The sequence below is a fragment of the Schistosoma mansoni genome, chromosome 1 (assembly GCF_000237925.1).
Source record: "Schistosoma mansoni strain Puerto Rico chromosome 1, complete genome".
NCBI classification, from domain to species: Eukaryota; Metazoa; Platyhelminthes; class Trematoda; order Strigeidida; family Schistosomatidae; genus Schistosoma; species Schistosoma mansoni.
The window spans coordinates 53,597,177-53,613,263 of NC_031495.1; the positions used below are offsets into that span (position 1 = coordinate 53,597,177).

Sequence of the window (16,087 nt, forward strand, 5' to 3'; positions counted from 1 at the left end):
CTTTTGTCTGAATATGATTATTTTCGAGTATTTTCTAGACGTACTTGTGAAGAAAGATGAAGTAATGTATGAAGTCAAACACCGTGACCTCCAGACCAATGAAGTGTCTTTATAGCACCAGTGGATCATAAAGATTTGACAGCAAAAACACCTCCACAATAATCTGTGTGATTATGCTACTTATCAGGCACTGAATGATTTAAATTTTCGAAGATCATAAATAGCACGCGTCTATTTTCGAAACATTGAGTGATAATGACTTTCTGTTTAAAGTTTGAAAATGTCATTAAGTAGAAGCCCTAAACTCCTCCAAAGAGTGTTAAATGTAATCAACATTTAGTGTGAGTATTGTTGCCTGTTGTCATAGACGTTATAGGATACTATTTCAAATTCAACGGAATTTCCACAGAACCTTAAGGGAAGCATTTTGAATACATGTGAACGGTTTGAAGCAGGAAATGTTTCGACCAACTGTCAACTAGTACAATACACTGAAATCTTAATTAACTTATTCATTTTCCAAATCAATCAAGTAATGTTAATAGAATGGACTGACTAACTGTTATAGCTCCCATAAGAATTTAAAACCTTGCACCATGGAATATTTATCTTCAATCAATAGAAAACCGATTTGTTTTGAACTTGTAGGTCAAACAGTATTCAGTTCATCCTCACAGTCACTGAAAATCGTATTAGCTGACTCGGTAGACGTGATGCCTTCTTCAACAAATAAGACTTGCATTGGTCACAAGATGTATGAAACTGAACAATCTGGGAACGTAGCATAGTGTGCACGTTTTAGGTAAGGAATGCCTCATTCATGCTAAACATCTCATTAGAATCAGACGTCGTAGGTGGAGATCAGAACATGACAATAATCAAATACAACTACATCTCAAATAAATCATTTGCAATTGTGGGAATGGTGCACAGCGAATGTTTGCTCATTATTCGAAGATTCGATGTGAAAACGCTTGATCTATTGCAAGCTTACATTGTTTTTGTTGATCCATTTTGTGAAGTTGTAATAAATAAATGAGAGGTCTGTGAAATATTTGTATTTTAAAGATAGATAATGAATCATTAAACTGAAAATCCTATTAGCTGACTCGGTAGACGTGATGCCTTCTTCAACAAATAAGACTTGCATTGGTCTCAAGATGTATGAAACTGAACAATCAGGGAACGTAGCATAGTGTGCATCGATCGAATTGAACAGCCACCAACCTGAGCAGTAATAAATGTTCTATGAGAAAGTTTATAACGGTGAAACGCAGATGTGTAAGCACAACTAGAAGTGATGATTCCGTATTCGTCGACCTATTGACTTGAGAGTGCAAGCAACGCACACTGTCGAAAGCTTGGATTGACCAAATGCTTAAAGGTTGTTGACTTCCCATTATTCTTCAAACGATGACAGACAGTGATGAAACTCATTTCTCTCCCACAGCCATTAACTTACTTTCCCAAACATATTTTTACACGTTTTAGGTGAGGGATGCCGAGTTCATCCTATGCATCACATCACAATCAAAGGTCATAGGTGGAGATCAGAACATGACAATAATCAAATACAACTACATCTCAAATAAATCATTTGCAATTGTGGGAATGGTGCACAGCGAATGTTTGCTCATTATTCGAAGATTCGATGTGAAAACGCTTGATCTATTGCAAGCTTACATTGTTTTTGTTGATCCATTTTGTGAAGTTGTAATAAATAAATGAGAGGTCTGTGAAATATTTGTATTTTAAAGATAGATAATGAATCATTAAACGATAGAGACAAGATGAAACATGTAACACCAATGATAAACAAGCGACGTAAGAGAAGTGAGTGGAAACTGTAATTAGTTTCCGATAACATGTTTCAACATACAGTTGTCATATTTGAATGCATGATTGCTGATGCATAAGCTTTCTAGAAGATTTGAAATACTTGGAGTTTGCATAAATGCTATCTTCCAATGTAGTTTGTTTCGCCAGGATATTGTCAGTGAAGTTATTATCCTGAAGCAAGTGGCCGAATTCTCATCTCTGCCATTTCGAGTGGACCAAACTTTTGGATTTCCTACAGTACAGCGAATGGACATGGAAGGATCACACGAATTCATCCTCTTTTATATCTGATTTGGATGAACTACCGTCCAGTTGTGATGTTGTTGATTTGCATCAAAATATTCCCCATCGATCTGAATTCCCAAAACAAAGCCTGTAAGAAGTATAGGTCCACAACAACGGTTGATAACCATAAATTTCAACAATTGCACAAACCCCTACTAACTGTTTTTACTATCTTTCCTTTCCTTGATATTGAACAAGAGTACGTGATCGCTTGTCAGTATGTTTGCATATTGACAAGGAAACGAACATGCCAAGTTGGATTAGAAAATACATAATGCTTGGTATAAAATTAAGTGAGAATCCAGTGTATTCAGCATAATTGGCTTGCACTGAAAGTGACTGAGTTTTAAGTTGAATGAAATGTAACGGATTCTATGTGGAATTTGTGAGTGTCAAGTGTAGGTTTATGTGTAAGAAGTGACCTGATTATTATGTCTATGAAAATGATCCACCCACCTTTGAATGTTAGCCAAATTTGTATTTATCACCCAACGTAGCTCAGTTTAATTAATACAAATAATTATGTAGATTGTTTTATTCATACTAACTGACGACTGTTACCATTCATGAAAGAGCAGAGACAACCCTCGATGATTCTCTATGGAACTACTATTCCCTTGAAGTACGCTGTTACAAATTACTTGTTAGGATAATGAGTGATTTGCCATATGAAAACAAACAATGTGTTAAGTGATAGGGAATCCAACAATCGTTTAATGTGAACACTATTGAAAATACTTCCAATTACGTTTTAATTGATGAGTTGAGTTTTAGACAGAGAAAGCTTAAACGAGAACAAGCTAAGCTACGAGAGTTAAACTGACAAGCGTTGTATGTGATTTAATTTTTCGAATGACGTTAGTTTTCTCTATGAATATTATCTTGATTACAAACACATAATTACATTCAACAAAGTGAACACCTGTACGTCTCTTACTGATGATACATGTCGAATGTGGACTGTATCTCAATTTACAATTGTCGTTATGTTTGTGTGGTGATTTAGGAATATGACTAATAATTAGCTTACGAAAACTGTGCAATTTTTTCAGTTGAGAAATGTAGCTTATTCAACCCAATGGATGCTTCAAGGACAACTTAAACAGAGAATTATTTCCGCTGATTTTCCCATAGTTGTAAGACATAGAATGGAATAACTGCATTTGTCACGGCTTCTTTTCCGTGGAGTTAATACTTGTTGAGTACGAGGCAGATAGTTACCCACCTAAGACAACGGAATATGGTCGCCCAATATCGTGGATTGATCCGAGCTAGACATTAGCTCAGTAGTCTAGATGTAGAGCGTTCGCGCGTGATACTGTATGTCTTGAATTCGATTCTCATATGTGGGATCGTGGATGCGCACTGCTGAGGAGCCTTGTGCTAGAACGATATGGTCGCCCATTGCATCCAGCTTCTCAATATTGGTTTAACTCAGATTGGTTCATAGTTTCATTGAAATTTATCAATCTGCACAACCCCAGAATGACATAAATATCATTTCTTTTTTTAACCGTCTACCAAAATCTTGAGTCATGCACAGTAATGCAGTAACACAAACGATGCTGAGGAATCACAACAATCAATTTTTGGGTTTCCAAATAAGCAAAGTATTACTTGACGGAAGGCGTCATTTTTTGAGAGACAAAACTTAAAATGAGATCTCAAATGAGATGATAAATAGAATGATTTGGTTATGTTAAAATATTGAAAATGAATAGAATGTTACTAATAGAGTCATCTAGATCTTACATATATGGTAAGTAGAACAAATCCAAAACAATAGTAGTGTCTTCTTTTATATTTGGCTCTAAAAATCTCTACATTCAACGTGTAGGCGACATAACTCTAATTTAAGATCATTAATAAAATAATTAATCCAACATTTTTTTATCCCTTAAACTCTCTTCTTCTTAATTAAAATTAAAATACTGATCAGAAATATTCATTGCAATTTTAACTCATTAGCTAATAAAGTTATGGTACTACCGCCAAATAATTGAAAAGTCTGGAAATCGCACGATGGAACTATTTGCAAAGACCCAAAAATGACCTAAAACTGTATATAATTCTGATAGAATATTTATCATATCCTACATTATAATATATTTAAAATTCTTAATGGCTGAATATTTAAATTAAATGATAACTGTGACAATAATATATTCAAATTTTTGTGGGAAATTATTATTTTAAACAACGTATAGTACTGAACGAGTACTACTACGCTCGAACGAGTACTACTACGCTCGAACGAGTACTACAAAATGAGATCCTTTTTAAACTTCATTCAATGATAAATTTAAATATCTTTTTTAAAATTTGCTTCAATTTTAAGTTTGATATAAAAATGACTGAATGAGATTCAAAATCATGTTTATAAAGATATTGCAAAGACAGCGAATTGAATAATAAAAAAAAGATTGAATTTATGTTATTCTTCATCTATTTTGGAAAGTTTCCACAACACATTATTATGAATGCCAACTACAAGTAAATGGAAATCTGATATTTATTTTAACTGGACAATAATCACAGTGAAAATTAATTTACATTATGCATGATAATATGCAGTAGTTTAGTATAAGTGTATGAGTTAGACGACTCTCTGTGTTCCACCATCGTTGTCTCCGAAGGGTTGCTGACATCCAGTGGCAACACCATGTTAGTAATGCAGAGGTCCGGCATCGTGTGTTCGGGCGCCGAGACAATAATTCAATTGGTGTCACCATCTTGAAACACCGATTTCGGTGGCTTGGACATGTTCTACGAATGTCGTCCCAGAGGCTTCCACGTCGTGCATTATTTGCCGACGCTGGTTCTGGTTGGAAAAAGCGGAGAGGAGGTCAGTGTATGACATGGTGTCGTGGCATGAAAGAAAGCTGCAAAGGGCTAGCTTCTGTTGGTCCTTCACGACTCCCTGGCTGGGGTCCGAGAGATGGTGCAACACAGTGGCTAGAGACGTTATCAGATATGGCTCAGAATAGAAGCCAGTGGCGATCCTGCTGTAACCTTCTTTTACTTTCTTCATAAAGAGTGGTCCTAAATTTCTTAGCTGAAAGAGTCTTCCGGTTGTACATTTCAGTCCGCCTTATCTTTTCATCCTTTCTCTTCCTGCATGAATGAGGCATTCCTTACCTAAAACGTGCTATGATAATTAGAAGTATTTGAATTGTAGTATAAACTAGTAATCCCAGGAATAACGCAATGTAATCAAGAAGTATTAGATGAGCCCGAACGAATGTATTGTATTTGGAATTCAAAATTACAACAGTCATCAATACGAAGAAGTCATTGATTTATTTAAACACCACAACCGCCACAGCTCGAATTGGAGTGTAAGTGTCTGTAATCGATTGTTTGTCTTCTTCTTAAGTTCATCTTACATCGGTCCGAAAGTGTATTGGATGTAGACTCTTTATTATCTAGAATGCACTCATTAGTATTAGAATTAACAACCGAAATTGGAACAGACTAACCTGGGTTCTGGAATTGTATACAATCAGCACTCCGGCTTTGTAGTGAAACCATTGATATTTAGAATTTGCATCATGGACTTTCCAACAATACCCTCCCCCACGAAATAATGTTGGGTCCTTACTTCGCAATGTTTTAGCCAATATGACATTCCCAATTTGCATTATCTTCTCAAATCTTACGCATCGACTACTGTATGTGAGTATTTGGGAATAAACACTGATATATGATTTGAGGTATTCCATCATGTGACTTTGACTTGAATAAAAATCATGATACATATACTTTTTGTTATTCATATTAGAATATACAGATGGATATGCATTGATATATGTAATTAACACAAGTGATTCAATTAGGCTTGATTTACCTGCGAAACAATCGAATAGAAAACATTCATCTGCCTCATACTCATTAGGATAATCTTGGACTTGATTTGGATTCTCTGTCTGTGCAAACTTCACTTCTGGGCAAACTGGTTCTCTGGTTGCTTCGGAAAATTTTGCTATCCCCTCTGTATCATTATACCCCTGACTAGGGATTCTATTCAACATGCATTGTTCGTGAGAGTATCCAACATATGACACAATAACATCAGAAATATGACTAGAATTCAACTCATAAGAAACATATTTTTCACATTCATTAGGAATATCATTAGAGATAAATTCATTATGAGGACCACTGACACTTGATATGATATCAGAATCCGATTCTTCTGAAATATTTTCCTCAAATTGATTAAGAGTTTCATTAGGTAATGGATCATCAGGGAATTCAACATCTACCATGACTGAATTTGGTTTTTGATCATGATTTGACTCATTTAACATTCTATTCTCAGAGTTGTAAGAAATTACATCAGAAGTATGTGAATTATTACGACAAACCATATCTGGTACAATAACACGAGAAATCTGATAAGTTGGTTGGTTGAGAATTTTCGCCTCCCAATGACTCTGGGTTTCATTCAACTCTGGACTGTTATATAACGTTATACCTCTTCTAGATAAAGATAACTGATCATTAGAAGCATCCATCTTAGCATTACTTTCAGCGAAATGAACCATGGTATTACAAACTGACTGAATATGTCCAGTTATACCACATTTAAAGCATTTAGAATTACGAAATATACATGAATTACATGGGTGAAACTTGCCGCAGAACATGCATTTACTAAACTCGTGCTCATCATCATGGACTGTTTCACAACTCAATGAAGTATTATCTGAATAACTTTCATTACACATCGAACTACGACGACTATTTGAATAAGTGGAATTCCTGATGTTCTGACGAGTCATTTTATCGGATTTTCCTTTCTTACCGCATTCGGAACTTGTATACTTTACATGATCCAACAGTAGTTGCTTGAGAGTTGCATAGGGGAGTGAAATCGGTTTGTCTGGAAGTGCCAAAATCTTTATAAGGCTGTATGCTTCTTTCCCGATGAATGTAAGGAAATGGGCCACAATATTAAAATCCTCATCGTCTTCCTTGGTCATAGCCCAGATTTCGAACCTCTCCATGTACTCCTCAAAAGCATTAAAACCTGAATTTATATCCAACCGTTCCATTACAGGCTCAATCGCGACGCCAATATGATAGTTAGAAGTATTTGAATTGTAGTATGAACTAGTAATCCCAGGAATAACGCAATGTAATCAAGAAGTATTAGATGAGCCCGAACGAATGTATTGTATTTGGAATTCAAAATTGCAACAGTCATCAATACGAAGAAGTCATTGATTTATTTAAACACCACACGTGCACACTATGCTACGTTCCCAGATTGTTCAGTTTCATACATCTTGTGATCAATGCAAGTCTTACATCAAATAGGAATAATATATTTGTAAAATCTCAGCGAATGAATTTTAATTAAATCCAACGTTTCGCCTGGCAATCTGGTCCAAGCTTTTTCGAAGAATTATAACCAAACATCAAAATTATCGAATATAAATAGGTACATGTTTCACTGAGTTCATTATACACTGAATATGTCATCCAATCAACGTTAAGAAAAGGTCTAAACTAGGTATGTTTAAGAGATATGTGATGTGAAGTGATGAGTGTTCATATAACATATTGTATAGAAAACATAAGAGGTGAGAGGAGAAAATTACATTCACATTATATGTTGTCTCTTATCAGTGAATTTATAAGGAAACATACAATTTGTAATATATATGATATGAATCATATCTGTCACAGCATGTATAACATGAAGATAATTAAACAAAATAAAAATAATAAAAGAGCGATATTTGAAGAGTTTAATTTTAAAAAACTGTATGTATGTGTCATTTTTAATGTTCCAATGAACTGTTTAACAAATTCCGATAAGACAATAGATTAGAATCATTGAGTGTAATTGTTGTCATTTTAGATAATATGAATTAGATATAAACATTAAGGATATTACTTATTAATGATTAGCTGCCGTGGCACAGCTAATTGTATTCCATCTCTCCTATTAATATTGTTTGGATTAGTCCATATGTATAAGGCTTCAGCTGTTTGTCTTTCCTTGTAAGAATTAAAAGCTTTTTGAAGGATTCTTGTGCCATCGAAATCAATTGTATGACCCGATTCTATCGAATGTAATGCTATCGCTGATTTGTTCTCCAGTTTCCTTACATCATCTGAGGATTTAGGAATGTGTTTCAAGCATTGTTTGTGTTCCTTCACCCTCACATTCAGTTGTCTTGATGTTTCACCTACATACGTTGCATTACAGTCACTACATTTGACTTCATAGACACAATTTTGTTGTTCTTCTTTATGTATTGGATCTTTAATTCTTACTAATTTTGATCTTAGAGTATTGTTTGTTCGAAAAAATACTCTTATATTTTGATTATTTAAGATTCTTTGAATATCTTCCGAAGCTCCTTTCCGATATGGGAACACCACTGTGTTAAACCATTCCTTTTTCTGTAATCTTTCTGTATTAACAATGTCGTCTTTTCTTTCATTCTTAATTATTCTTTTAATAAAATCTTTTGGATAATTGTTCATAATTAGGGTAGATGTAATTAAATTTATTTCCGTTTTCATATCATTTGGTTCAGTGACAAGTTTTTGAGCTCTTGTAATCATATTTTTGACTACTGTCACTTTGGTTGAGTGTGGATGTGCCGATTTAAAATCTAGAAATTTCCCTGAATTTTTCGGCTTTCGAAATATACTAATTTTTAAGCTATTATTAACTTTCCTTTCCACTAGACAGTCTAGGAAAGGTAATTTGTTTTCAGGAGATTCCAACTCTTTGGTGAACTTGATTTTTCTATCAAAGTTGTTGATAAGTTTAAACAGTTCATCCAAATGGTCCCGTTTTATAATGACAAAGGTGTCATCTACATATCTTAACCATACTTTTGGTGCCTGAGAACATAATGAGATGGCACTAGTTTCCAATGAATGCATAAAGAGGTTAGCAACAATTGGGGAAACTGGTGATCCCATAGCTACACCTTCTGTCTGTCTGTATAAATCCCCTCGAAAACTGAATATAGTTGAATGTAAACATAGATCTAACGCTTTAATAATATCCGTGGTAACTAGAGGACAGCGCTGTTTAAGATCAATGTCAGAATCTAATAGATTATATATATCTAATGTTTTCTTAATTGGAACATTAGCGAATAATGAGCAAACATCAAAACTTGCCATTATTTCATCTTCTTCTATATGAATATTAGAGATAACATCTTTAAAATCATTCGAATTTTTTATTCCGTGTTTGATTGTACTTTCATATGGTTTTAGAATCTTAGCTAGGTATCTAGAAAGATTGTAGGTTGGTGAATTGGTATAATCAACAACAGATCTTATTGGGACACCTGTTTTATGTATTTTTGGTAATCCATAAAATCTGCATGGTTTGTTGCTTTTCGGATATATAAAGCAACAAACCAAGCTTATTTCCAAAGATATGTCGTTATTTCCTCATTGCAACGTTTCTTATCTCAAGATTAATGGGTCCGTCGTAGAAGTAGTAGTGTGTGCGTAATTGATAAAGGTTACAATTTTCTCTCTTATTGACAAGATTGCACTAGATATTGGTTTCATCTGATATTAGTAAATGTGCCCACGTAATATTGCAGTCTTGAATGTGACAGGCATAAGTTAACACAATCTACGGATACTTTCTGTGATTGCCTAAGTTTTCAACAGAATTATTTTTATTTGCAAAGACAAACAAACGATGTTTGCTTCTAGCTTCTCTTCCTGAAACCTAATGGACAAACAATTCAAATATTGTCCAACTCAGTTTTTTGGTGACATGATCTTAATGGGTTGATAAACCTGGATGAAAAAACTAGACTGACTCTTATTATGCGTATATATATATATATATATATATATATTGTAACGGTAAATGATCGATACGGACCTCACTATTCTTACTGGACACTCCCTGGCTGAAGGCGTTCGGTCACGCATCCACATCAGATCCCGATCGTGTACACTGTGCTATTCATCCTTTACTACTCCTGTCCAGCTTAAATCAAACTCTCTTTAACATACCGGCAACTTTTGAAATATATCTTCGAACTCATTCCTTTCTAACTTCTGATTTGATTGGGTTGGTATCTTTCGATTATAATGTTATTTCTGACGAATACATTATGGAACCCTGATTATCTTCAAAATCTTCGACTTCAACTTGGTTTTTACTTTTTTTGAACTATGTGGCTTAATTATTGGGGTCGTAGATCACCAACAATCACTAACGTAGATGATAAGTGTCAAGTGATTGGGGACCTACTCTACTTAGACGCGAATGATGTGAACGACCAGCTAATTTCGATGTTACATCTCGTGATTTGCACACAACATGAATTATCCTTTCGTCTTATCAAGGTACTATAGCTGATTTGAAGCCTTTATATTGCGAAGGACTTTATTACAGAGATATGTTGGCAAGAGTAGGTACAAGGAAGAGAGTGCGAGCACCACCGCATAGGCCAGTCTATGGTGTGCGATTAATTGATGTGCGTTGGTTGTTTTTGAACGTGACGAGGATCGGTGAACTGCTCGACATTAAGTGACCCGATTGTCGTATGATTTGGCTACGGCCCAATGACATTTCACTGGCCTTACAGGATCAATGCGGTTGTTCCATAGTTATTTCGTTACTTTGTGTTTTTTTACTGTTTGTAACACGCAGCATTTACCGATTTCCTCGTCCCCAAAGGCAAGATTTATTTTCATGTTCGAATAATTGAAATTCAATTTAGTGAACTTTTATTCATTCTCGATCAAAGTTTGTCCACTCCAAACACATACTTCATAGTCCAATTTCAGATGTTAGCTTTATTTTTATCTGATAACTGGCATACTCACAGCTACTTTATAATGTAAAGTTATAAATCAGTTTGAGCTCACTTTCTAGTGTAAACGTTTCAGGCATCAGCTTTCTTCCTTTACACAGAATCGCGGCGGGAAAAAATCACAGGCTTGTAGTAGACGTCGAGCCGCGGTTGACTATGATCACCACTACATAAAACCTACGTGCCAGTCGGCGGGTCATGCCCCTCCGAAGGTCAGATATCAGAAGTCGGTTAAAGGTTGTAGTAAAATGTGTTTATTGGCCATCTCATGGTATCGAAAAAAAATACCGAGATCGTGCCGAAATCCACAAGCGAGACTACTAAGCGTACGAGAGTTCATGCACAGTCACAAAAAACGGGAGAGTGTGATTTTTGGTACACTTAAACAAACAGGTACAGCAGAACAATCACTGGTATAATTGGCCCACTCCATACCCTATAAAATTTAAAAACAAAAAAGAGAGCTCAAACAGCTTCGAAAAAAAGGGAGACAGCCATTTGTATCGGAATACTGTTTTCAGCACTTTATAATTACACATAATTCCATACTTCCTTCTGAACTATCTTCATTCATACAGTTCCTTTTCCACTCATACCTTGTTCACACTTATTTTTCTTTAACACATTAGTATGCTCTTACCTAATAAGTACTTCAGTAACAGACGGCACCTCTTTCAGCCCCCTGGAGATACCTCACCGAAAACAGATATGGCACTGGTGAGTTCGTCCTACACCGTTATTAAAGCCTCAGATATTCCGGAGGGATATAAGGTTGAAGCTTCTAAAAGCCCCCAACTTTGCATGTATCTATTCTCGACCATCAGCTGTATGTTGCAACGCTACCTTCATAAAGTGCGCAAAGTGTGATATTGACATGTTTCTTACGAAATCCTTTTTTATTCAAATCTTATAAAATGTCGACCTAGTTGAGTAATTTTCTACAGTGAAAGTTGTAACTTCTGTAACAATTTGATCTTGCCTGTAAACCGCCATGCTTCATGTAACAAACTGTTATTTGAGAATAAATTATTATTATTATTAATTTTTTCCATTATACCAATCGCATTCTCGCCATAAAAGCAGGCCACTACGGGAGCTCTCCACTAGAAAGGGTTTGCACTTTCGACACGTAGCTGTTTCGCTAGTGGGACTGACTGGCAGACGTGCTATTGTAGAACGAAAGGGGTGGTAGAACAGGAAGTGACCGTTGATCCTCGAGTTGTCACTGAAGGCTTTTTATGTAGGACGACAGCAGGAGTAACATGTTATATTTGTTGCTTGAGTTAGCGTGCCACACCATTGTGGTTTGTATCTATATTCTGAAGACTGCGTCCGTAGGGGTCCGGACTAGAATACGCTGCAGATGTAGGACGGAAACACATTGAGCCAAGAAATCAGAAGCGACCATAACAACCAGCTTTGAGACCATCCACATGCCAGGCATATTCCGAACCTGAACATCGACCGAGTGCGTTGACAAGGGCGTGGGTGATCAGGCTAGTTTTCGCCAAGATCGACCGAAGTCGACGGTATCAACAGGGCGATGGTCGGAGGCATGAGCTCAGGACAAAAAATATCAAAGGTAAAGAGGTGTAGCATGCATGTAGTACAAGAATAGAGTCATATACCTTGTCCGTGATTGATTTAGAGGTTAGTCGCCGAACGTACTGGTAGGCATACTCGGTGACCGAAACGTGAGACGATAGTCACGTGCGCACCTCGTGACACTGAGATCTCAACCGAAGTCAAGGGCTGTGTAGTCTGCTGATTTAGACGTGAAACAGAAGTCTCGTCCGTAGACGATGCAGAAGACGCGTGCTGTTGACTGGGACGTGAGAATGACGTCTTGGGTGTATCTAGCGTGGTAACTGATGTGGATGTAGAGATCCCGCCAGATGGTTTGGTAGCTCTAACATTGTGTCTCGACTTATCATGTAGGGCACTGTCGTCGATGTGTGCTGGCTTAAGACGATCAATGCTGACTATCTCGACGCAGCCGTGTTCATCAACCTTGAAGGTCTTTTCGTGACAGTAAATCACGTGAAAAGGTCTTTCGTAAGGCTGTCACGAAGGTTTGTGTGCCGAATCTACTCGTATGATAACTCTCGACAGATAACTCTCTCTCTCGGGAGCGACCTGTCGATGTTGTATACGAGTCGATACCGGAGGCAATCGTTGGACGTAGTCTTATTTACCGAAATCGTTACTGCTCTGTGGTGTGAGAAATTCCCCAGGAAGACTAACTGTCTTGCCGTATACAAGTTCAGCGGCGGAACACTGAATATCTGCTTCGAACTCGTTCTGTTCCTTTGATTTCTCAGAAGCTTTTGATAGGGTCAACCGTACATTTCTTATCAATCAGCTGAGACGATTGGGTATAAAACCGCCTCTAATTGACTGACTCGCTTCATATGTAAAAAACCGAAATTTTAAGGTCGGGGTTAACTTTGCTTTCTCTTAGACTATGGAATGTTCTAGTTGGTTCTCCCTGGGTTCAGTACTAGGACCTCTCGTGTTCTTGATTTATATAAACGATCCTCCACAAGAAGTTTCATCTGATTGCTTTCTGCAGAATTTGTGAAACTTTGAAGAGAGATAGGCACCCGAGAGGATATACTGGCACTTCAGGAGGATCTGACTCGACTTCAAAGTTGGGCAGACAACAACGGACAACACTTCAACACTTCAAAGTGTAAAGCAGTCATCTGCGACTGGTTGCAGACTATAGTTACAACTTAGGAAACGCCTCTCTAGAAGTATCCCAAATCGAAAAAGATTTAGGAGTGTTGGTACCCCATGACTTGAAGTCGTACGCTAACTGTGACAAAACCGCATTTCAAGCAAACCTTTCACTGGTAACATTGAAGCGCTTTTTTGGCCAGTTTGACAGTAGAACTTTCCACATAATCTTCAACAGTCTTATTCGTCCCCATTTAGAGTACGGAAGCATAGTATTTCCTCCCTCCCTCCAAAAGGACAAGGACGCTCTGGAACGTATCCAACGTCGAGCCAAGAAATCAGTTCGGGGACTCAAATTCAATTGATGCATCATTACTCCTGGTACAGAGAAAGCGACGTTAGATGCCGAAAAATCCGTTTACACGGATATATAGTTACTACCACAAAGAACTTATAGTAAACAGTTCCTGTCACGTTTCCACACTTTTTTGTATTCCGATCCATATTTTCTGTCGTAAAGAATACTACTAAGACAAGTGTTAGAGAAACTACAGTCTTACCTACTTGTTGATGATTCTTAAATAATAATTAGCTTCGTTGAGTCTGTACATACTGTTTGCATAGTCTGGGTGGTGAAATCGTTGCTATAATGAGTGTGAGTGTTGTCTATCTTCCATCGACTGCAGTGTCTAAGAATATGACGAACTATACAGTTAATATTTCGTAATTGGTCGAGCTTACGTGTAAGAGTTCGTCTTAAGTGTGACAGTAACATATGATGGCAAAGAAACATCTGCCCGCAACTCTTTTTGCTTCCAGAAAAACAGAAAAGGACGCCCTCGACCAAAGTTATACTCAAAATTTACCAAAAACAGAGAAAATTTTCCCCGAAGTTACGAAGCAACAATCGGTCCAACAAGTGAACTACAAGACATAGAGAGCTAAATCAATGTTCTTTGCAATGATTTAGTAGTGTTGCTGCAGCAAAAGACCACTTACATGTGAGAAAACTTGATATTCATGCAATCCGACAGACACTCAACAAGCCTTCAGCAAATGAAATACGGAACGACCGCTTCTTGTCAGGCTGTTCAATGTCGTTGAAACGGAACGGCGGGCGCCTTTGAAAACTTTCGGTTTTTTTCATCGTGCCGTGAGTCAATGTTTGGTTTTAGCGTTTGACGTACTATTTGCCAACTTGAAAACTTGTGATTAGTCTATGTAATATGTTAAGCCGGGATTTCGACTCAAAATAAATAAAATTATCTTGTTACGGACTCGAGATTCTTGAAACCATTGTAATTCGTGTTTGTGGATGTCTAAAATTTTTACCCATGAATGGTCGCAGTACGACAGTTCCGTTTGATTAGTGTATTCCTTCATATTTCCAGTTTGGTGTTGTTTTGCACTTTTCATCCCCCTATCCAGTTTGTTCTTTATGAACAATATTTCTCTACTTTCCTTTCTCCTTGCGTTGACGTGAGTTGTGAGGACCTGGACTGACACACATTTGTACAGTGCTCTATGTGGATAACTGATTGATAGTGTAGATATGTGTTACAAATTACATTCCACACAAAAGATCTGGTTGTAAGAGTCTTGTTGATTTCGTCACCAGTAACTTAGGTGATTTGTACTCAATCGCGGTAGGACTCAACTATACTGCCGAACCAATCAGAAGCTTTCGCGGGTTTTCAAGGTCATGGCGCTAAGTTCGGTACCTGATGCTTACGTACGATCGGTTTACAGCGGATTTTAGGGAAGACGTGATAATTCAGCGTCTACAAGAGAAGTGATCATAAGATTTTGGCGCGAAATTCAATTATCCATTTGGATAAATAGAGTTTTGGCATTATAGCTGATGTCAGTTCGTGATGAAAACCCTATGTATAATTCCTAGCCTTAACCGTGAATTTTAAATCATAGTTTGAATTCTTCACACAGGTTTATACCCTCATTTCGTCTTAGTTATTATGTTGACACTCTAGCGTCGCTCAAAGGTTGTCCATAACTTATAGTCTCACCCATAACCCTAACCCTATACCTTAACTCTAACCCTAAACCGTAAACCATACCAATATACTAACATTATGGAAGCTATGTAGTCGAGGCTAAAAGAATTTTTAAGACCTTATCATGGTTTCAGAGGTCGACTACTATGGAGCCATATGTTTGTGTTCCTGTACCGTATGCGCTATGATTTTAGAACTTCTGAACCTATATATGACCTTGAGAAGTTTTTGACTCATGTAAAAAAAGTGTTTCCACTTTAATTCTTTGGTTTTGTATAATAAATTTTTAGTGTGCACTAACTGTCTTCTGATTGGCTAATATTTCTCAAGGTCATTTAAGATTCGTTCAAAGGTCGGCAGTATAGTTTAGTCCTACCTCAATCGCTAATTCATTGTTCTGCGCTTTATAGCTATGATAACGGTTGCTGATACCTTAATATGGTGGTCGGGCCT

At 36.8% G+C, this 16,087-nt stretch overlaps 1 protein-coding gene across 1 annotated transcript; it reads left to right on the forward strand.

Annotated features, from left to right (window-relative positions):
- Positions 1-11,191: 11,191 nt before the first annotated feature.
- On the forward strand, positions 11,192-11,362 carry Smp_200050 (uncharacterized protein; the record flags this gene model as incomplete). The annotated part of the gene is made up of 1 exon (XM_018794848.1): positions 11,192-11,362. One exon carries the CDS (start codon positions 11,192-11,194, stop codon positions 11,360-11,362), a length of 171 nt encoding a protein of 56 aa, XP_018649219.1.
- Positions 11,363-16,087: the final 4,725 nt, after the last annotated feature.